At 49.3% G+C, this 23,846-nt stretch overlaps 1 protein-coding gene across 1 annotated transcript in view; it reads left to right on the top strand.

The window, feature by feature from the left end:
* Positions 1 to 23,846, top strand: part of DNAH5 (dynein axonemal heavy chain 5) — a 5,605,957-nt gene that overhangs the window by 5,263,627 nt on the left and 318,484 nt on the right. The window contains exon 63 of the mRNA XM_086967405.1: positions 12,954 to 13,103. Within this exon, the coding sequence (XP_086823531.1) occupies positions 12,954 to 13,103 (150 nt within the window). The remainder of the gene's footprint in view (positions 1 to 12,953; positions 13,104 to 23,846) is intronic.

Raw genomic sequence — 23,846 nt, 5'->3', positions numbered from 1 at the left:
ACATAAGATGCCTTAGAACCAACACCAGACTATACCAACACTATACACAAATGGGACACACAGCGGACAGCATTCGTTGGCTAGTTATAGAATGCCATCCAGGAATCACAAAAACTGGCTTGTTCAGAATTGAACAAAGGTGGGTCCATCGCCTCAGACTGGACACACAGGGTCTAAATGATGCCGTGCCCTGGTCATCCATCCACAATTAGACCACCTGCCTATACCTTGTCCACCCTTGTGACCAGTACCAACCCAGTCCACTCTGGCTCAATATCTGTCCCTTACTATGAACAAGCTGTGTACCACCAGATTCCTCCTTAACCTCTCATTTTGAGTGTCCCCTTATTCACAAGCCCCTGGATAATTCTCCAGCTATAGCCATTAACATCAATCTCGCACTAACTTCTCAGACCAAACACTCCACCTACCTGGAGTCCAACCCCCATGTATATTCAATCAGGCTACAAATCTTTGCGTGTGTATTAACTTCTTGCATACAAAGATTTTCGAAAACATTCAAACCCCACAACCGGCCGAGGGGTCACGGATGCCCGAGGCTTCGTGAGGCAGTAAATTCCCCTTCCCGTGACCTACCTAACATGGCCGCCGTATTTCCCCATTGCAATCACTATTCTGAGCCAACCACTTCCCGCTATTCCGGGCGCATGCGCACACTCAACAAGCGCTACCACGCCCACACTGGCATCCAACGGAACCCAGAAGCGCTGGATACAAGTAGACGGGATCCCCGACAAACATGCTACCAGTCGCTCCGGATCCGCCACAGATTCCACGTGGGGGTAGGTGTTGCAGGCTGAGACCGCACGCCGTTGGGGTAAGTCTTCCTCGCGCTTTTCGGCTCATTTATGGGGTCTGAGCCTTAATTGAATACCTGTGGTTCATGAAGCAGTTTTCATGTTATTGTCTGGTGCCTTGGCTGGAAGGGGACAATCCAGGTACATGGAGCCTCCTAATATTGGGATCGGAGTCCACAACTCTCGGTGTGTGGCGCTCTGGGGTGGGGGCGCGTGCTTCGTTTCCCCCGCCTTGTAGTCCCGCGGCTGCTTAATGTGTATTCGCGGTGGACTCGGGAGTGGGGGAATGTTCCACGTTGTCTCCCTGCCGGACGCCACCTACCACTACTACAGGCATCATGATTGCCACGGCTGCCGCTTTTAGGCCAGGGCACAGGGCATTGACAATAGAATTGTTCAATCCAGCCCAGGTATAGTTATACTCTCCCTGGTTATTGACGAACGGCTGCCATGGAGGGAAACTAATTATACCCTTCCTCCTTCTATAACACTCTTTAGGTCCTTGACTCCCCTGTGCAGGTCCCACAGGAGCAGACTGCGGGGCACCTTAGGGACACTCCCAGGGTAAGCCTTTTGTCTAATCTTCAACTGCTTTTTAATCCATTCCTTCATTGTTTTTAACTCGGCTGAGTCTTATAAATAATTCAATGTGTATGGTTTATTTATAGAGAAATGCACCTACTCTCTAGAGGAGAATTATACTGATAGTGATCCTTATGTGTTCTCCTCCCTTTTAGGTCGCAATTATTGAAGCAGGACCAATTGGCCTGCAGTACAGACCAACCAAGCTAAGGTTGTACACAAATTAAATATCTCACTGTGTAGTACTAGTCACCAAGGTCCTGAAGAATTGCTAGATTAGCATGAAACATGTCGACCTCACCAGAGGGTTGTAGATAGTTCTGCCAAATACTTCCGTAGCGCTCTATCTCCCCTCCCACCATTTTAACTAAGGGAGTCAGCCACGTCAATAAAAATCCTTGTGGACTGACCCACCTTTTTTAATCACCACCACCTTCTCACGACTACACTTTTCTGCCCTCTCACACGAATGCACCATATGGCTGGAACAAAAGATCTCTGCTAAAGAGCCGCTTCGCGGGTGCCCGTCAGACATTGCAGCGCCAGTCTGACGAGGAGTAGGACCCATATGATGAAGCATGACACCTAGCTTGCTGGGTGTGTGAGGGCTCTAGTTCCCAAGAGGGGATTCCCCCTTCTTTCCTCCCCCTCTTGGCTTTCCCTATACACCTTTACACTCCCCCTTCTCAGCCCTTCTGGGGAACTTGGGGCCCGATGTAGGTAAACTCGATTTTCCGATTTCAAAATACCGAGGCGGGCCGAATCGGTATTCTGAAATCGGAAAACGAGATGTAGGAAAAAAAAACCGAATGAATACCGATTCGGTCGGCATCGGTAATGAGATTCGGTACGTTCCGATTCTGCTCGGTCCGAATCGGAAAGTACCGAATCGGCCAACAACGAATCGGAAATCACCGAATCGGCTACCACCGATTCGGATATTCCCGATTCGGCGAATACCGATTCGGTAAAAGCCGATTCGGTAAAATCCGATTCGGCAATCATAGATTCGTAGCCATGAAAACAGACCCATGGCGAAAAAGCCCATAGGAATGCATTGAATGAACCGATTCGGCTTTTACCGATTCGGATAATACCGAATCGGATTTTACCGATTCGGATATTACCGAATCGGTAAAAGCCGATTCGGCAATAGGCGATTCAGCCAATGAGGTGGCTCCCCCTCCCCCACCCAAACAGGGAGTGGCAACCCTGGCAGTTGCAGCTAATTAAGAAGTTTCTGGAAAGCCTGCCTGAGCCCAACACACACAGTTAGCAGCAGTGGGAGAAGGAGGTTGCAAACTGAACAGGAGAAAATGGCAGATCAGTCAGGAAGCCAGAAGTCCTCCCAGAAGAGGAAGCCCAAGTTCACCACCACCGAACTTCAGGTGCTGGTTGAGGAGGTGGTGAGGGTGCACCGCCAGCTGTTTGGCAAGCTGTCCCTCAACGTGCCAGACAGCACCAAGAGGAGAATCTGGGCCGACATCGCCCAGAAGGTGAATGCTGCGGGTGTCACCCCCAGGTCCATAGAGGAACTGAAAAAAAGGTTTTACGACATCCGCAGCCTCACGAAGAGGAAGCTGGCTGACATTCAAAGGCAGGCTGGACACACTGGAGGAGGCAACAACCCGGCGCCACCCCTCACCGAGCTGGAGGAAATTGTCTCCAGCACCATTGAGAGGGAGAGTGTCGTAGGAATCGGGACCCTGGACAGCTCTGCGAGAGCCACAGCTACAGGTAAGAAGCATGCGCATCATGACACACCCTACCAGACACCTCCCCATTAGACACAATGCATAGGCAAACACCAGCACTGTACTGTCACCAACATACAAGAGACAAGCATCATGGTACATGTAGTCAGCAGAAGTTAGCCAAATATGTCAGTGCAGAATCACAAGACAGGAAACAGTGTGACACGGTGTAAGGAGATGCAAGGACATGTGGAATGCCATAATTGTACTGACTGTAATACATCGGCACTCAGTTTACAAATGCTTCTTTGTACCTAGGGGCCCCATCAGGCGGAACAACTGTGACAGCAGAGGGAGCAGCAACGTCCAACACTGCAGTCGCAGGGCCGAGCACCAGCCAGGCTGGCCAGGAGGAGGATGAGGAAGGAGACACCCCAGGGCTAGGAATGGAGGGAGTCCTGGTCATTGACTTCCAAGCAGTGCACTCCCCAGTACTGCCCAGCACACCCCCTTGCAATTCTCCCCAGAAAACTCCCCTACAAGGCAGACCATTCCGCCTACACCAGCTCCTGGCACAACCGTGGCCTTGCCACCTGTTCAACCTGTCCTGGGAGCAGGGGCTCAGGGACCGGCCAGCTTCACACCCCCACCAGTGGCACCCCAGCCCACTCAGCAGGCCGGAAGCAGCAGTGCCCGACGCCGTGCCACCACCACCACTGCTGCACCAGCACGGGAGGGCAGTGTGTTCCTGGGCCTGGAGGGACAGATGGTTAAAATCCAGCGCCAACAGGCAAAATCCACCATGGCTTGCCAACGCCAGCTCCTGCAGCACAACATGCAGATGGGAGAGTTGGTGAAGGGTTTCCAGGCTGTTGTGGACAGCAACAAGGAGGTGGCAGCAGGGTTAGGCAGGCTGACCACTGCCATCACCCACTCATCTGCAAGACAGGAGGAGCATGAGCTGGCGCGCAGGAGGGATGCCCGTGTGCTGAACCGGGCCATGGCCCGCCTTGCAGCGGCGACGGCACAACTGTGCCATCGCAGCTCCAACCAAGAATCTGTGCTTAGTCAGCATACGGCTGAGCTCACTAGGGGGATGGCCAGGATCACCACGGCTATGGAGGCCATGATAATATCAAACACCGCCTCCAATCCTGCCCTGGACCTGGGTGATGCTGGAGACAGCAGCAGCCGCAGCAGCCCGGCCAGCGCTGCATCTGAGCCACGGAGGAGCACCAGGCGATCCGCTGATGCTGCTGGGCATTCGGAGGGGGCTGAGGGACACCCCAGTGGGTCTGGCAAGCGGGCAAAAAAATAGCCTGGCAAGGGGGGATGAGGCAACCAGAAGCCTGGACTTTATTTGATTTTACATACTCCATTTTTTGATGCACATCAGTGCTGTTAGTGTGGTTCAACACTATTAAAATTTGTTTTTTGCAAGCAACATTTAGCTGTCTTTGCATCTGTACTCAGTCAGAAATAGTTCTCAGTGATCTCCTCACGTCTGTATCTGCCATCACTTGGCGTACACACCCCAGCTGGCTGTGTCAGTGGCACAGCTTCGTCGTCGTCATAGTCCTCGTAGTCAGACAACTCCACCTCAGTGCCCTTCTTGACCGCAAGGTTGTGTAACATTGCACATACAGCTATGATCTTGCAGCAGGTGATGGGGGTATACTGCCTTGCACCTCCACTCTTGTGCAGGCATCTGAATCTACTTTTCCAGATGCCAAAGGTCCGTTCAACAACATTCCTTGTGCGTATGTGGGCCCGGTTATACCTCCTTTGGCTGGGTGTGGAGGGGTTGAGGTAGGGGGTGAGTATGAATGAGCGGAGGGCATATGCACTGTCGCCTGGAAGAGAAAGGGGTCACATTAGACACATGCATACATGTATTCCACCTACCTACTATGTGTTATGGGGGTCTGATGATGTGTCTCACCTAGGAGGTATCCTTCTCCAAATTCGCCAGCCATCAGCCGTGCATATATGCCGCTCTGTTGGAATATATAGGAGTCATGGGTACTCCCTGGAAATTTTGCTACCAGGTCTGTGATGGTGCACTTGGAATTGCAGATCACCTGCACGTTGATGGTGTGTGTAGATTTCCGATTGCGGTATATGTATTCGGTGTCCGCTGGTGGGCCATCTATGCAACCGATGATTTGGGGAAATTGTGCCATCTGGTAGAAGTCAGCTTTAGTTTGTAGCAGTTCTGCGTGGGTTGCAGGGAAAGAGATGTATTGGTCCATCCTGTCTATCATGGCGTCAAGGAATATGTGGAAGAACCTTGACAGGCTGCTCTGGCTCACCCCTCCTGCTGCTGCTACTCCACTTTGATAGCTGCCAGACGCAAGCAGGTGTAGGCTGCATAGCACCTGGACGTGCGCAGGGATGGCGAGTGCCCTTGGGGTGTGGTGGTCCAAGAATGGCTTAAGGTCCCTGATGAGCTCAAGTATGGTGTCAGAGTCCAGCCTGTATCTCTGTAGGATCTCAGCCTCAGTGAGCATGAACAGGGTTATCCTCTGTCTGTAGACCTGTTCATTTCTTAGCCATTCCCTCTGTCCTTCCTGCTGTAGCCGTAGCCGCCTCGCAATGACATAGAAAGCTGCCATCCTGCAAGTTGCAATGCATTTTGGGACTGCTTATATGGGTTGGAGTTGGTTACCACCTGATTGCAATCCATGGTAAATACCGAGTGAATTCTACCGATTTTAAGCCGATTTCGGTGTTTCTGTGCCTCCCTACATCTCCCCAACTGTCGGAATCGGGGATTTTCCCGATCGGAGATTCATACGAATCGGCATGTTTTCCGATTCGGCTCATGTCCGAATCGGTATTTGTACCGATTCGGTAAATGGACCGAATCGGTGATTTTCCGATTCGGTGTCACTGACGAATCGGTACATGGACCGATTCGGTGATTTTCCGATTCGGTGTCACTAACGATTCGGTACATGGACCGATTCGGTGATTTTCCCATTCGGTGTCACTAACGATTCGGTATATGGACCGATTCGGTGATTTTCCGATTCGGTGTCACTAACGATTCGGTACATGGACCGATTCGGTGATTTTCCGATTCGGTGTCACTAACGATTCGGTACATGGACCGATTTGGTCTTTGCATCCGATTCGGTGTTTTTCCGATTCGTTACATATCCGATTTTCGGTATGTACGTATCGGATTCTTTCCCATTCGGTACTCATTCCGATTCGGTTTTCTATCCGATTCTTTCTGTTTTTGCTTCCCTACATCCCGATGGCTGTTTACCGATCGGTAAGGGCCAAAAATCGGTATTTTCGGCCGTTACCGATCGGTAACGCCCTACCTACATCGGGCCCTTAGTGCTTTATTTTGCTAAACTTAAGGTCATCCCCTTTCAGGGCCCTAGTTTCAATGGCACCAGTGTTGGTTTTTAACATGACTCTGCGTTTCTGGCGCAGAAAAGCTGTGTCTAAGAACTGACGTCAGCACGCGGAGGCGGTGTCTAAGTACTCCGACGATGTCATCACGGCGCCCACGACGACGACGACGGACGCGGAGCCGCAGACGATGCCTACCGACGCGACGCAAGGGTACTGCTACGCAAAAATTTCCAGGTCCAGTCTGACACCTGGGGATAGTCTAAGGTAAGGAATCTAATACTAACTACTGTTTCTTACAGATATATCGTTACCGAAGGTAAGTAACTTGTTCTTCTAAGGTAAGGAATCTAGCACTAACATGTCTCTTTCAGATGCACAAGTTACTACTTGTGTAACGATATTTCTGTAAGAGACATTAGTTAGTGATAGATTCCTTACCGCCCCACCCATCCTCTCCTCTCTGCGAACTGATTTCTTCGGTTAAGGTTATCCCTTTTAGGGCCCTAGTTTTATGCACCAATGGCAGTATCTTGCATGGCTCTGCGTTCCTGGCGCGGAAAGTCGTGTACAGAACTGACGTCAGCACGAATGGGTGGTGCCTAAGTAGTCTCCTTGACGTCAATTGGGCGCTTACAACGCCAGCGACAGACGCGGAGCCACATGACGCCACCTGCTGACGAAAAAACGTTCTGGATCCAGTCTGACGCCTGGGGATATTCTAAGGTAAGGCATCTATCACTAACTAATGTCTCTTACAGATATATCGTTACACAAGTAGTAACTTGTGCGTCAGTGCCAGCGCCATCCTCCTTCTCATTCGCCACCCTGACACAGAGCCAGATGGGTGTTGTCGACTCTGGCATCAACTAGAGCCATACCATTCAGACCAGGGCCTGAACAATATTCCTGCGGGTTAGGACTTAGGAAGATTGGGAGGGACCATCGGACCCTGGAGAATACCAACCCCTAGACCCCAACATGGGCTGGTTTGCGGAATTTTTGGGTGGCTAATCCCAGCTGGCATGCCTTGGGACTCTGCAGAGTCGGGAGGTGCCCCTCCTGGTTCCCTCCTGGCGGGTCCACCCCCAGCTTCAGTGGGGCCCTTGGATCCATGGATGGATCTGGACCAACACCGGTTGTACAATCTCGACCTCCCAAGGTCCAGTCCCGATTTCGATGCCCTTGGCACCATCAATGCTTCTGGCAGTGCAAGCCCTGTCCCCATTCTCATCCGCAACCCTGATTCAGAGCCAGAGGGGGTCGTCCGACTCCGGCGTCAACTGAAGCCATAACCACTAGACCTGGACAATCTCTTTTTACACAGCCAGTAAGTGACTGCTCTCTTTTCCAAGGGAGCCATAGAGAGGGTGCCGATACCAGAGGTTGGTTGTGGTTGTTGAATTAGTTGTAGGTAGGTGGCTGGGTTTATAGTGCGCAACCCTACTTATTTTTATCTTTTCTACCTCAAATCTGTGGCTCTAGGAAACAAGGGAAAAACGGCCACTAGCGTCCCCACGATTTCTCTGTAAACAGAGAATACAAGAAAATTGATACTGTCCCCGAGCACAATCACACAATACACAGTATATTATGAAGAAAAAGAAGAAAGTCAAATCCAAGTATTCGTTTTTCAAGATATTCAACAGTCTTTTTTATTTTCTTTTTCTTGTTTTATCTTCTTCTTCAAAATTTCATCATTCCATAGTTCATAGAGAATATATTGTACAGCGAGCGTAGCCAAAAAACCAAAGCCAACACGTGTTTCGTCACGGGAACAGTCTCCCAATGACTTCCTCAGGGCTACAAACAAAAATGGAAATCGAATATATGTAAATATTTAGACAATATTTTACAGATTCAACAATACTAGTCTTCAAACGTTGTCTACCAGAAAAAGCATGTTTTAAATATTTAAGTGAACCATCGAAGAATCCCAAATGGAAAGAGAGAAAGCGGTGCCTAAGTAAAATTCAAAACCAAAGTAACCAACCACCTAGTGCAAAGAAAGAAAATAATCCATTATAAACTACACCAGTAACAGGAGCTTAATTAATAAGCTTGCAAAGGTATACTGAGAAGAGGAAAAAAAAGGGGAGAAAAAAAGGACTGAAATGTGCAACATACACTCACCAATACAATCGGTTTTCTCACAATTATCCCAACATCCATCCAATGTATTATCACTCTTCACAGGGTAATTTAAAATACTGTAAATAAATAAATTTTGGGGGAAAAGTTTAAAATTAAGTTCTTAGAATTTTTAATTTAAAGCAAACATATTGGCCCTAGATATAACTTTCAAAACGCATATCATGCGGTGTTTTGAATTAAGACAGGACAATTTACGAGCGAAAAATCAGGGCACTATTTTTCAACTACACTACATGATGGTCTATTTATTGATTTACATCACAAGAAGGTCATAAAAAACCTCTATTGATTTACCTCAAACAGGCTCCATAAGTCAAGTTTTCACAGTAGATAAATAAGTAGATTATCAATGTATCTGAAAAGAATAACAATTATAATTAGGGAACTATTATAGTATATTATTGTCTGATTCGGTTTAAGAAAGATTGTATTATTCCAATCTATAGAACCCATGGGGCAGAGGCACATAATTTCATAAATCCCCATATCTGGGTTCCAAAATTGCCTAGAATTAAATGCAGTAACTATGAACAAATCGGGGACAAACCATTTGTACCCCCAAACCTAAAACCAACTAAAGTTTTAAAACCGCTTTAAAACTGCTTTAAAATGTTCGGAGCTCAAGCATATTAAACAGTGTTACTGTGTAAACCCAGATGGTAACAACTTAGTGTGCATAAATATGTCGCAATGCAGTTAGGCATATTAGACTGTACCATTCAAACTTATCAGAGCCCACCTAAAAGAATGACCCAAACCATTGTTGTGGTTGTTAGTCCCCCTATTATCTGGTGCCCAGTAAGGACAGAGGCCTTTGTCCTATTCTAAACCTGCACCATCTCAATTTCTCCCTCAAGCAGAAATTCAAAATGTTCACTCTCGCTTATTTCCCGCCTGCCCACAGGCGTTACCTGCGATTCATGGTGGGCCACGAGCAATTTCAGTTCACCGTGCTCCCCTTTGGCCTTACCAGCACCCCTCAGTTGTTTCCAAGGTGATGGCGGTAGTTACAGCTCATCTGCGGAGATTAGGGGTACCAGTCTTTCTCTATCTGGATGACTGGCTGTTGAACGCAGGCTGGTCCTAGGCAGTCGTCTCCAACCTTCAGACTACAGTGGACCTCCTGCACTCCCTGGGGTTCACTATCAATGTGTCAAAAGTCGCACCTGATTCCCTCTCAGAAGCTCCTTTTCATCAGGGCGGTTCTGGAAACAGTGCTGTTTCGGGTCTTTCCTCCCAAACAGCGAGTCCGGTATATTCAAGCTATGATACCTATGTTTCAGCCTCTATCCCGGATTTCGGTGAGAGTGACCCTGAGGCTGCTGGACCTCATGACCTCCTGCAGCCTGCTAGTGGATCATGACAGATGGCATATCCGGGCTCTGCAATGGGGCTTGAAGTTCCAGTGGTTGCAGCATCAGGGGAATCTTTACGATGTCATTCAGATCTCGGAGGGGACTGCAAGTCAGTTGTAGTGATGGCTTACAAACCAGGATTGGGCCAGCGGCAGATCTCTCTCCCTTCCCCAACCAGAGTTCGCAGTAAGTGATGGATGCGCCACTCTTGGGATGGGACGGCCTTCTTGTGACACATGCGCCCTGGCATATCAGAGTCAGCAGTGGGACCTGACGTTCCAGTGGGCACAGAATCAGGGAAATCTCTTTGACATGGACCACATTGCGGAAGGAACTGCAAAAGACCTGCAGTATTGGTTAATGAACCGCAACTGGTTCAGCGGCAGACCCCCCTACCTTCCCCAACCAGATCTGACACCGGTGACAGATGCCTCACTTGTGGGATAGGGCGGCCATCTGGGAGAGGTGGAGATCAGAGACCTCTGGTCCCCAGCTGAAACCAGACTCCACATCAACCTACTGGAGCTCCGGGCAAACCGTCTAGGAATTAAAGCCTTCCTACCCTTCATCAAGGGTAGGCTAGTGCAAGTGTTCACAGATAACACCACCTCCTAGTGGTACTGCAACAAACAGAGTGGGGAGGGGTCGTGGACCCTCTGTCAAGAGGCCCTGCGCCTCTGGACATGACTGGAATGTCTATGCATATCCCTGGTGGTTAAACACTTGGCGGGCTCTCTGAACGCCAGGATGGGCGAACTCAGACGAAGATGTGTAGTGAATCACGAATGGCATCTTAGATTCAGTGGTGGGGCAAGATCTCTTTCAACAGTGGGGAGAGCCTTAGATATTGTGTGCAGAAAGCACGCAATGTCAGCAGTTCTGCATGCTGGAGTTTCCAAGGCAGCTCTCACTCAGAGACACATTTTGTCTCGAGTGGAGCTCAAGCCTCCTGTATACCTTTCCGCACATACCACTCCTGCCCAGAGTTCTCAAGAAGATCAGGAACAACCGTGCCCATTTCATCCTTGTGGCTCCGGACTTGGCTCATAAAGTTTGGTATCCCGAGCTTTTGAGTATGCCCATAGGTTCTCCGATCAGGCTGCCCTTCGGGAGGATCTTCTTTTGCAGCAGCAGGGGATGGTTCTCCACCCAAACCTTTCAACACTCTGCCTTTATTAATGGAGATGGAGCGGCGACAGTTGACAGCCTTTGGGCTTCGCCTGAAGTCTGCAATCTTCTTTCTTGGCTGCCATACGTCCCTCTATCAAGACAGTGTAATCCTACAGTTGGGACAAGTTTGTGGTATGGTGTGCAGAGAAACAAGTTGACCCTCTTTCTGCTCATGTATCTCAAGCCCTTCCCCTTGTTCTTTTTCTAGCCCAGCAGGGCTCTGCTTTGGGCACCTAAAAAGGCTATATTTCTGCCATCTCAGCTTTCCTGCTGTTTACAGATCAGTCATCCATTTTTAAATCCAGTGTTGTAAATATGTTTTTCGAAAGGTCTACAACATGTTTCCACCTTCACCCATCATCATGCCTCTGTGGTACCTTAATCTAGTTATTACTTTCCTGATGTGCGCTCGTTTTGAGCGGCTCGACTACTGTCTTTTCTGACTCTTACCATCAATACAACCTTCCTTATGACAATATCATCTGTCCGGAGGATCAGTGAGCTTCAGGCTTTGTCATCTAAGCCTCCGTATCTGAACATCTTACCAGACAAGCTGGTTCTTTGCATCTAGATTCCTTATCACCGAAAGTTGTCACACCTTTTCAAATAGGCCAGTCCATCACCCTGCCTACCTTTTACTCTACCCGACTCCATCTCAAGAAGAGGAGTGACTCCACCGACTGGACCCAAAAAAGAGCATTGTTGTTCTACCTTGACCACACATAAGAGTTCCAGGTAAACAACCAACTCTCCATGGGGTATGTCAGAGTGAAGAAGGGGAGAGCCACAAGCATCCCCCCTCTAAGATCTGCTATGCATTGGCCAAAAAGCAACCTCCTGAGGGATTGTGTGCGTATTCCAGCAGAGCTAAGGCTGCAACCATGATGTTAGCACACAGAGTTCCAGTCCTAGACATCTGTCAGACAGCATCGTGGTCTTCGCTACACACGCTCACAAAGCATTATTGCATGGACAGTCAGGCCCGTCTGGTCAGGCAAATTGCTCATTTGGTCCTGCAGGACTTTTAAGTGTGAGACAGTTTTGCAGACACACTTCTAGGGAAGTATTGCATGGGTATCTATCCTAAGGTGAGGAATCTACAGCTAGAAGTCTCTATCAGATGAGCATGCCTTATTTGTTAGACAGTCAATCTAGACACAGATTCCTTAGCGGCCTACCCATCCTCCCTGCTCTGTGAACCCTCATGGGAACTAGTTTTCCACACCAGTGGTCAGTGTTCTTCGTGGCTCTGTGTCCTGGTGTGGAAAGTTGAGAAAAGAAACTGACATCAGTGAGGTGAGTGCAGCACTTATATAGGTCACTTCCGGCACGGACAACTCCACGCGAAGGCAAACACTTAAACCTACCAGCCCTCAGAGGTACTGCTCACAAAACAATTGTGGATCCTTTCTTATGCCTAGGGATAAATCTAAGGTAGGGAATCTGTGGCTAGGTAAAGTCTCTACCAGATAAGGCGTTACTGAAGGTAAGTAACTTGTTCTTTAGTTTCAATTGGGGAAATTTTACCTTGTTCACACTGAAGTTCCAGCTCTATCAGAGTTAGAATGTTTAACTACTGTGGTGCAACAGTGATTTTGTTTCTGGTGTAATTTCCTCCTGTAGTGCAAATTTAGTCTCCAATCTGTAAAACCACAGACAGCATTCTGCTAGTGATGTGTATGCTGTGTCCACTTTTTTTCTCATCCCATCTACCACATTTACTAGTTTCTCCTTCGGTGGAATGAACATTAGCCTCCCTTTCTTTCCTTGCCTTTTTCCCTACTAACCTTTTTCCTTACTCATGTTGCACTTAGATCACACGAAATGAGAAGCAATGGAAACTCTGGTTTGACAGAGAAGCACCAGAGGAGGAGATGGTTCCTAGTGGTTATGATGAAACGCTGGACTGCTTCAGACGTCTGCTTTTAATTCGGTCATGGTGTCCAGATAGAACCATTGCTCAGGTGACCTCAAATGTCAAAGTGTAATATTTAAGCAAGTTCTAGTTTTGGGCCAATGCGCAAATTGGAACTAGCCACATTTAGAAAAATATTTCTAACATTGTATTGTGAAACCTTCTATATATTATGCACATGATGTACCCAAATAATTCCATAGAAAATGTATATTTTTTATCTCTCTCTCTTTTTACTTCTCCTCTGTTTGGCAGCTTAGTTCGCTCAGTACAATAGCAGCTATGCACGTGAATCACACATGGGTTATGTTAATTTTCAAAATAAACAGACATTTCTTCTGTTGAGTGGCTGGTGAAAGTATGGCAGAAGCTGAGTTTGCCTCTGTTGTTTAACTTTTGCAATAGCTATGTTCCCTTTCCTTGTAATATGTCAGACGGTTTCAGCCATTTGTCTCAAAGTTTATCGTGGGCAATTGAGGCTGTTTTAAAAAAATAGTTACTGTGCAATAATATACGTATCACAATGACATCAAAATAACCTGCTTACATCCGGTACAGTCGCCAACAATTAACTAATGTTATAGATTTTGTTTTGGAATATTGCAGTGGTCAGGTGTATGACTTTGACGTTAAACTCCTTACACAATTGCAGCTTTTCACCTAAAACACTTTTTCAAAATATATTTGGTTTTCCCCGTTGGCTAGCATTTCAAAGGGTAGCTTTCATTACTTGCTACTGGTATTCTACACTTCCAACACTTTTTTTAGGATGTATGGCAATACCACTATTGCCATTACCAAGCACTGACCTTTACAATGCATGGCAGTACATCGTGGACCTTCACCACACATTTTAGTAGTATTAACACTCTTTCCGCCAGATTTATGAAAAACGGCATTTGCGATTCTGTAATAGCGAAAAATTGCGAATCGCTATTCAGATATCGCAAATCCGAATTCAAGAAGATTAGCGATTAAAAAAAGCGATTCGCACGCGGTCGCAAATTCCGTTAGCGATTACCGATAATCGCAGAAAAATCGCTATTTCCGGCTACCCGCGCCGGGATTGCGAACTCGCAAATAGCGATATCGCTATTTGCGAGATCGCAAACTCGCGAGATCGGGAAAACGGGAAGTCGCATTTCGAGCCCAGTGATGAAATCACAACCAGGAAGCAGCCAGTTCCCACCCCCATTCACCACAGTGAGGCAGACCTGGAGGGAGCTAGTGGGAGAGCTGCTGCAATACAGGAGATTTCTACACATCTACTACTTTGCTACAATGTCAGAGGAACCTGTTCCTGGCCCCAGCAACTCCTCTGGGCGCAAAAGGAAGCTCAAATTTTCCGAGCAGGAGCTCGAACACTTGATTGAGGGGGTGGTGGCCAACCACGACAAACTCTTCGGAAAAGACTCCAGGAGGGTCCCCGAGCAAGAAAAACAGAGGATATGGCAGGGGATTGCCTCCACTGTCAACTCTGTGGGAGTGGCCGATAGATCCCTAGAGGAGCTGAAGAAACGGTGGTACGACCTCCGAGGCCGTGCCAAGGAGAAGGTGGCGGAGCGCCTTGGAGAGTCGTCGGGCACTGGAGGTGGCGGACCTACAGTCCCTCCCAACACAGCCATGGAGGACCAGGTGGAGGACACCCTAGAGAGGGAGGCCTGTATAGGCTTCACACGTCTCGACTCATCCCGCACCACCCAAGACACCCAAGGTAAGTGGCATGCGACTGCAACCCTGCCCCCTATGAATGTCCATGACCAAATAGGCTCCCCTAATGTCCCATAGGCATGCCATAGTTGCACATCAAGGAATGCCCTGATGCATTGTGGGAGATGTAGTGTGGCCACAATGTAGTAGTACCACAATGCAGCCAGACAGGTCCCAAAGCACACAAAGCCACAGCCATTCAGGGAATGTCACCCAGCATGCATGTAGCAACTGCATGTCGGCCAGATACATGCAACTAATGATCCTCCACTTACCCTCACAGGTGGCGGCGAAAGCAGCGACAGTGAAAGGCTGCAAATTGATGAGGAGGTCCAGGAGGAGGAGGTGCCACCACCAACGCAGGCACCAGCCCCTGCCGCTGCTACAACACCAGCAGCCAGATCCACCTGCAGTGTTCCCCCTGCGACTGGTGCAGCACCTACAGCCGCTGCCAGACCAGCTACAATTATGCCCCCTGCAACTGCCGCACCACCTAGAGCCGCTGCCAGGCCAGCTACTATTGTGCCCCCTGCATCTGGCGCACCAGCAACGCCAGCTGTCACACCCCCACCAGCTGTCGCTACAACATCTGGGCCCGCCCCAGTTGCGACACAGCGGCCAGCCACAGACTCAGGCCAGCAGGGCAGGCGTGGCAGGTCTCGCCAGCACACCACTCCAGCAAGCAGGAGGGGCAATGGACAGGGGCTGGCGCGTTTGAGCGTTGAAAGACGCATGTTGAGGATACACCAGCGCCAGGCACGACAGCAAGGTGCCATTCAGCTGCAGCTCCATAAGTTCTCTTCCAGGGGATCCTCATCAATAGTCATAAGCATTAGAATATTCCCGCCCATGCGCGGGACCCCGGAAACAATATATTATATGTGCCCCACATATACATATACATATATATATAAATAAATATATATAAAAATAAGCAATTGCAGCCAAATAAAACAGTAGAGCTGGAATATGCTGTGAAGAATTTCCACCATACATTTGTATTAGCATTAGAAACATGAGAAACAACACCAATGCTTGTTTAGAAACTGTTTTAATGCTTAGAAAGCAGTAGAAATTCTCATAACACACTGTAAGCATATACAGCTCCCAGGCTGCATTGCAAATACCCAGTCTAAAAAGACTGAAAAGCTAACCTGTAGCTGCATGTACTAGAACTGACGCTGTGCCTTTAAGGCACCTCTGCCCCTAGCTTCCCATCATGCCTCAGGGATTACAGTTAGGTCAGTTGTTCTTTCCGGCTCCTTCAGGAAGGACCCTGGATACACAGCTCCACATTTTTTCTGCCTTTTTCAGTCAGAAAATCTTCAAAAGAACAATTTTTTGATTTACTTTGACTTTTAACATCAGGGTCAAGTAAATAACTGCTTAGCAGTCGAATTTTTGTGAGGTTTTCCTGTCAGGATGCCCTCATTATTTGATGATTGCCCTTCTTGTGGCCACAAGAAGGCAAAAACGGACTCTCATGAGGTCTGTATTTTATGCTTGCCAGAAGATCATGATCCAAAAGACTGCTCTCATTGTCAAAATCTGTCTGACAGGACTTTAAAAGACAGAGAGAGGAACAGGCTCTATGGTCTGGCCCAGAGATCCATGAGGGGAAGATCTACAGAGAGGAAGAGTTCAAAGAGACCCAGAACTCCCTCCAAAGGCAAGTCAGAGCGTCCATCAACCTCAGCGCCGGGCTCGGCGCTGAAAAAACGACATCTGATGGACAGTTCGAAAGAAAAAGCTCCGTCGACGTCGGGACCGGGGTCGATGAGGAAATCGTCGTCGAAAAGAGGTTCACCGACGTCGAAGAAAGCTCCGCCGTCGTCAACTAGGCGACGATCGGCGTCGAGAGAAGCCACGAGATCTCCGTCGACGAGAAGATCGGCGTCAAGACGTAAGTCAACTCTGCCGCCGTCAACCAGGCGACGGTCGGCGTCGAGAGACAGAATACACTCGCCGTCGTCTCAACGTCGACAGGCTTCGAAGAGTGTGACACCTCTGCCAACGTCTCCAAGGAGGCGCTCGGCGTCGAGGAGCAAGAGCCCCCTCGGACGATCGTCGTCGAGGAAGGGATCATCGTCGAAGGCGTGTCGGCGCTCGACGTCGAAGATGTCCGATCCTCCGCCGTCACCACATGCCAGGTCGACATCAAGGGCATCGTCGACGACAGGACACCGTCGATTGCCATCTCCGTCGCCGACAGACCAACGTCGACCGACGTCGAGACCTCCGTCGACGGCAGGGCAACGCCGTTCGACGTCGAGACCTCCGTCGACGGCAGGGCAACGCCGTTCGACGTCGAGACCTCCGTCGACGGCAGGGCAACACCAGACGTCGAGACCTCCGTCGAAGGCAGGGCGACGCCGTTCGACGTCGAGGGAGAAGACTCCGTCATCGGCTCGACATCACAGGTCGACGTCGAGAGAACACAGGTCGTCGTCGAAGCGTTCGACGTCGAAGGTTATCACTCCGTCGACGCCGCAGAGGCGTTCAACGTCAAGGGAAAGACTTTTAAGGCGTCTTCCAACACCGGTGAGACGAAAATCCTCTTCAGTGCCTTCAACTATTTTGGTGACTCAATCGGCTTCTCACCATTCCGCCTCAAGTACCTCTAGCTCATCGAGGTCCTCTTCCAGGAGTAGAAGTCCGTTGCCCCAACGAAAGGCAACACTCTCGCCAAGATGGTATGCTCCGTTGAGCAATTGGAAGGATTCTGGAGCAACGGAGAGGCTGCAAAGATATGTAAGCCCACTCCACAGGTCACCTCTTCAGAGACTGATAGAAGAGACAGACAGACAGAGTCCTAGCAAGCACCGATCACGCTCTCGGGAGAGGAGAGCGGAAAGGTCGCATACCCCCAGGGTCTCCCGATCACCACGGAGGGAGCATCCCAGGTCTAGAACACCGAGAAGGGAGGTACGAACTGAGAGGTCGAGATCTCCACGAAGGGAGCATCGGAGAGAATCACGCTCTCCTCGAAGGGAAGATCGACAGAGAAGATCGCCAGTGAGTAAGGAAAAATCTCACCACAGGAGAAGGAGAACGCCATCATCCTCCTCCTCATCTTCTTCTAGATCTTCTAAAGGGGATTACTCCCCAACGCTGGCAGACAGCCCTCGCTCCAGAGCTTCCCCGCTTGACGACGTCAACACATATCTGGACGTTTTACAAAGGGGCGCTCACAAACTTCAAATAGAAATGGCTGTCCCAGAAGTTTCCACTACTGTGATTTTTGAGACCCTTCGTCACAAATCATATTCACGGCCTTTGCTCCCATTGGTTCCAGGGATAATGGACCCAATCAAGGAGGTTTTCCTCACGCCAGCAGCGATCAGGGCGGTACCGGCACGTATCCAGAAAAAGTATATGCCGGCCGACTCAGATCCAATCTTTGTTAAAGGAGAGCCTGCGGCGGACTCAGTTATCGTAGCCTCAGCTAAGAAGAATCACACAGTCGCTCCTTCTTCTTCAGTTCCTCCTGACAAGGACAGCAAGACCCAAGATTCTTGGGGACGCAGAGTGTGCAGCACTGCAGCTTCATCCCTGAAAGTCTCTAGTGCATCAGCACTTCTCGGCAGGTACGATAGAGCTCTGTGGGACTCCATGGAACGATTCAAAGAGAAATTGCCCAAGGAGGACCTCCAGAAGGACTTTGAGGAAACAGTGACGGAGGGCTGTTTGGTGGCAAACCAAATGATTAGTTCATCTGCAGATAACGCCCTTCTAGCAGGCCATGCCTACTCACATGGGGTATGTGCGAGGAGATCTTCTTGGTTGCGTTTAACTGGTCTCAAACCAGATGCCCAGCAACGCATCCTCAATCTGCCCTTCTCAGGATCTTCACTCTTTGGGGAACATGCCGATCAGGAAATGACCCGCATGAAAACCGAATTGGACACGGTGAAGGCGGTTGGTCTGGAGAAGAAGAAAGAGCCGTTCAAGCGACGCTTCAAGACCAACAAGAACCGGGGAGGCCAACAGAGGGTTCAAACCCCTCAATGGTCTCAGAACAAGCCACAAGGGAAGACACAATACAGAGGAGGAAAATCGGGCAGAGGCGGACATCATCAGTCCTCTACCACGCCTAGAGGAGGCAAAGCCTGAGCAGTGGCTTCCTCTGGCGCCGTTACCCACTCCAGTGGGAGGAAGTGCTTCGCAACACCTGGCAGAGTGGGTCAGCATCACAAAAGATCAGTGGGCGCTGAATATACTGCGCAATGGATATGCGCTACGTTTCCGGAAGAGACCACAACCGATTCCTCCAAAAAAGACTCGCTCGTACCATCTAAACCTCCTCAAAAGGGAGGTGAGCGTCCTCCTAAAGAAAAACGCAATCGAAGAGGTACCCCCACCCCAAAGGGGGAGAGGAGTGAACTCAAGGTATTTTCTAGTCCCCAAAAGAGACCAAGAGGACAAGTTCAGACCGATTTTGGATCTTCGGACCATCAACAAGGTGGTGGTCAAAGGGAAGTTTCGCATGCTGGCACTTCATCAGATATGTCCTCATCTACAAATTGGAGATTGGATGTGTGCGGTGGATTTACAGGACGCGTACTTCCACATTCCTATAACACCAGGTCATCGGAAGTACTTGAGGTTTCTGGTAGGGAACAAGCATTACCAGTACAAAGTACTTCCGTTCGGACTAAAATCCGCACCAAGGGTGTTCACCAAGTGCATGGCAGTGGTAGCGGCATGTCTACACAAAAAAGGTCTTTTTGTGTACCCATATCTAGACGACTGGCTCCTGAAGAGTCCGTCCCCTCGTCAAGCCACCAAAGACTGTCATCTGTGTCTTCAACAACTACACAGGCTTGGGCTCCACGTGAACACAGAAAAGTCAGTCCTGCATCCCACGCAAACTATCCACTATCTGGGAGCAGTTCTAGACACAAATTTAGGAAGAGCGTTTCCTTCGCAGGAGAGACTATCTTCCATGGGGCAGAAATGCAGAAAGTTACTTCAGTTTCCTCGTCCAAAGGTGCGAGAAGTAACGTCTCTACTGGGCTCCATGGCGTCCTGCATCTTCCTAATTCCAAACGCCAGGTTGAGGATGCGACCTCTACAAGAGTCTGTGGAAGATCAGTGGGACCAAGCGACTGGAGATTGGGAGGATCGAATCATCCTATCTCAAGCAGCACTGACCTCAATACAGTGGTGGACTCGCCCTCGGAATGTCTTGCAGAAAGTCCCTTTTCAGCAACCTCTTCCTTCGCTGTCTGTGGTAACGGACGCATCTCTGGAAGGTTGGGGTGCTCACATGGGTCATCTTCAGATTCAGGGTCGCTGGTCGACCAACCTTCAGACATACCACATCAACATGCTGGAACTTCGAGCAGTTCATCTGGCGCTCAAAGCGTTCCTTCCAGCAATCACAACGGACAAAATCCTGGTTCAGACGGACAACACTACAACTATGTTCTATCTGAACAAGCAGGGAGGAACTCGGTCTCGCCCTCTGTCTCAGGAGGCCCAGACAATCTGGCACTGGCTTCTGGCTCGGGGACTGTCGGTGGTGGCAGTACACCTTCCAGGCGAGCTAAACACAAAAGCGGACGCACTCAGCAGGCACTTCGAAGATCAGCCAGACTGGGTGCTAAACGACGAAGTAGTCGAAGAACTCTTCCGTTGCTGGGGTCGTCCAGACATAGATTTATTCGCGGACGACGAAAACGCCAAATGCCACGCCTTCGCGTCCAGGTTCCACCGGCCAGGGACACAAGGGAACGCTCTCCTGCTGGAGTGGACAGGAATGTTCGCCTATGCGTTTCCTCCTCTGGCACTGATTCCGAAGGTGGTGGCCAAGCTCATCAGATCGAGCATGGACATGATCCTAGTTGCTCCGGATTGGCCGCGACAATGGTGGTATCCAGACCTATTACATCTGTCGCTGTGTCCACACAGACATCTGCCGTGCAGGCCAGACCTGTTGAGCAAAATGAACGGGAGGATCCTGCATCCCAACCTCCCGTCGCTGAACCTGACTGCATGGCTCCTGAGGTCTTGCAATACGGACACCTAAATCTGCCTCCAGAATGTATGACTATTTTAAGAGAGGCAAAGAGACCTTCCACAAGGGCGTCTTATGCGTTCAAGTGGAAAAGATTTTTCATTTGGTGTAAGGACCATGGCTTTGATCCCACCAAAGGACAAGAAGAGGTAGTCCTCCCATACCTCCTTTACTTAGCGACATCAGGGTTGAAATACGCTTCTATTAGGGTTCACCTATCTGCCATAGTAGCGTACAGAAAATCACCTACACAAACATCGTTTTTTCAGGTCCCAGTGGTTAAGGATTTCCTTCAGGGATTGAAGAAGGTCTATCCCCCTGTGAGAAATCCTTCTCCTCCCTGGGAGTTGAACCTGGTTCTCTCCAGGCTGATGTCTACACCGTTTGAGCTTATACACAAGGCCTCCTTGCAGCATCTCACTTGGAAGGCGGCCTTCTTGGTGGCAATAACCTCTGCGCGCAGGGTTAGTGAGATTCAAGCACTCTGCACCAAGGAACCTTACACTGTGTTTCACCACAATAGAGTGGTAATGAGGGCTCACCCGTCTTTCCTTCCAAAAGTGGTATCGGATTTTCATATAAACCAAACGATTACCCTTCCTTCGTTCTTTCCTAACCCATCGACCCCAGCTGAGAGGTCGTTGCACTCGTTAGATCTTAAACGGGTGCTAAAGTTTTACCTAGAAAGAACGAAGGGCACCAGAAAGACAGACCAACTCTTTGTCAATTATGGTTCAATGAGGACCGGGTTTGCAGCAGCCAAAAGGTCCATCTCCAGATGGATTGTCTCATGTATCAAACTAGCATACCAGCTGGCTGGCAAACCTTTGTTACAATCACCCAAAGCTCATTCCACTAGAGGGAAGGCAGCCGCAATAGCATTTTTACATGACATTCCCATGTCAGAAATTTGCAAGGCTGCGACATGGAAATCAGTCCATACCTTTACAAGGCATTATTGCCTAGAGTCTGATTCCAGAGCGGATTCTCAAGTAGGGCAAGCCTCCTTGAGAAACCTATTTGGGTAGAATATGGCCTTCTTTTGGGCCTATGACTATGAATGTTATCTGTTGATTCCTTTGCCCGCAGGGATGAGGTGAGGCTCGCTACTCTATTCTAATTCTTATGACTATTGATGAGGATCCCCTGGAAGAGAAGGATTAGTTACTTACCTGTAATCCTAGTTCTCTTCCAGGGGTATCCTCATCAAAGTCATAAGCAACCCTCCCGCCTCCCCGGGCAAAGGACTTTGTTTATTAAGTAGGAGATGTTTTAACCTGTTATTACCATGGTTTGGTTTTCAGTCTCCGAAAAGAACAACTGACCTAACTGTAACCCCTGAGGCATGATGGGAAGCTAGGGGCAGAGGTGCCTTAAAGGCACAGCGTCAGTTCTAGTACATGCAGCTACAGGTTAGCTTTTCAGTCTTTTTAGACTGGGTATTTGCAATGCAGCCTGGGAGCTGCATATGCTTACAGTGTGTTATGAGAATTTCTACTGCTTTCTAAGCATTAAAACAGTTTCTAAACAAGCATTGGTGTTGTTTCTCATGTTTCTAATGCTAATACAAATGTATGGTGGAAATTCTTCACAGCATATTCCAGCTCTACTGTTTTATTTGGCTGCAATTGCTTATTTTTATATATATTTATTTATATATATATGTATATGTATATGTGGGGCACATATAATATATTGTTTCCGGGGTCCCGCGCATGGGCGGGAATATTCTAATGCTTATGACTTTGATGAGGATACCCCTGGAAGAGAACTAGGATTACAGGTAAGTAACTAATCCATAGGGCGCAATGTGGCCGGAGTCGCTGACCGCATGGACTGCATGACGGCGGCCATGGCAGGTGTGGGGGAGCGCATAGACAACATGACTGCAGCCATGGCAGGTGTGGGTGAGGGAATGGCCCGCATGACTGCAGCCATGGAGGCCAACACCGCTGCGATGTCCACACAGCGCAGTGCAGCACGCCGCCGCCACCGTCAACTCATGAGCCGGCTGGCCTCCTACAGCAGGTCGAATTATGTTGCTGCCAATGCAACTTCTCTGTTGGCGCGGCGGTCCCTAACACAGCAGCACCAACTTGTCCAGTGCAGTGAGGACATGACCAGGGTCCTGGAGCACCTCACCACGGCCGTTACGGCACTACACCCTCCAGCAATACCATCCACTGTGGGGGGTGATGATGTTAGTGAGGGGGCATCCAGCATCAGCAGCCACTCAGCCTCACAAATCCCACCACACAGCCGCAGCACCAGGCCCACGCCAGGTCCAGAAGCCCCGGAGGAGGATGCCCCTCAGAGGCGCTTGGGCGCAACGCGCAGTAGGCGCACTTGAGAACATTTGACATTGATTGGCACAGGCTGACTTTAAGCCTGCCATGTCCTATGACACAGCAGTATGCTGTAATACTGTTAGTGGGACATAGTTGAACTGAAACCTTTTTTTTGTGTGATTTGAACAAATACATTTATTTTGCTACACACATTAGCGTTGTGTCATCATTACATTTTGCATGCATTGTTGATTTGTGGGGTGATGGAAGAGGGTGTACTAGAAACTGTTCACTGTGATGTGGTTGCGACGTCTGTGGCCTTCAGCTGGGTTCTCCCCACGTGCATGGCGCGCATGTGCAGGTGGCCGGTTGTCCCCTTCTGATTCACTGCCAGAGATGTCGACAGGTATCCGGCGCTTGGTTGCAATGTTATGTAGTATTGCGCAGACAGCCACAATGCGGCAGCACACTGCAGGACTGTAATACATGGCCCCACCTGTCTTGTGCATTATGCGGAACCTGCTCTTGAGCAGGCCAAATGTCCTTTCTATGCAATTCCTTGTCCGTATGTGTGCAATATTGTAGCGCCGTTGCTGGGGTGTAGCAGGGTTGAGGTATGGGGTCAGGAGGTATTCACGGAGGGCGTAGCCACTGTCACCTGAATGAGAGGAGCAGATGGTGATTGCCTGTGCTGCGCTGTTACATCTTAGCAATGTGACATTGTCGACAAAGTGTACTTACCAAGTAGGTGTCCTTCCCCAAACTCTCCCCTGAC

Source organism: Lissotriton vulgaris, chromosome 4_1 (assembly GCF_964263255.1).
Source record: "Lissotriton vulgaris chromosome 4_1, aLisVul1.2, whole genome shotgun sequence".
Classification (NCBI taxonomy): domain Eukaryota; kingdom Metazoa; phylum Chordata; class Amphibia; order Caudata; family Salamandridae; genus Lissotriton; species Lissotriton vulgaris.
The sequence above is the reverse complement of the archived record's forward strand: the minus strand, read 5'-3'. Positions and strand labels throughout refer to the sequence as shown.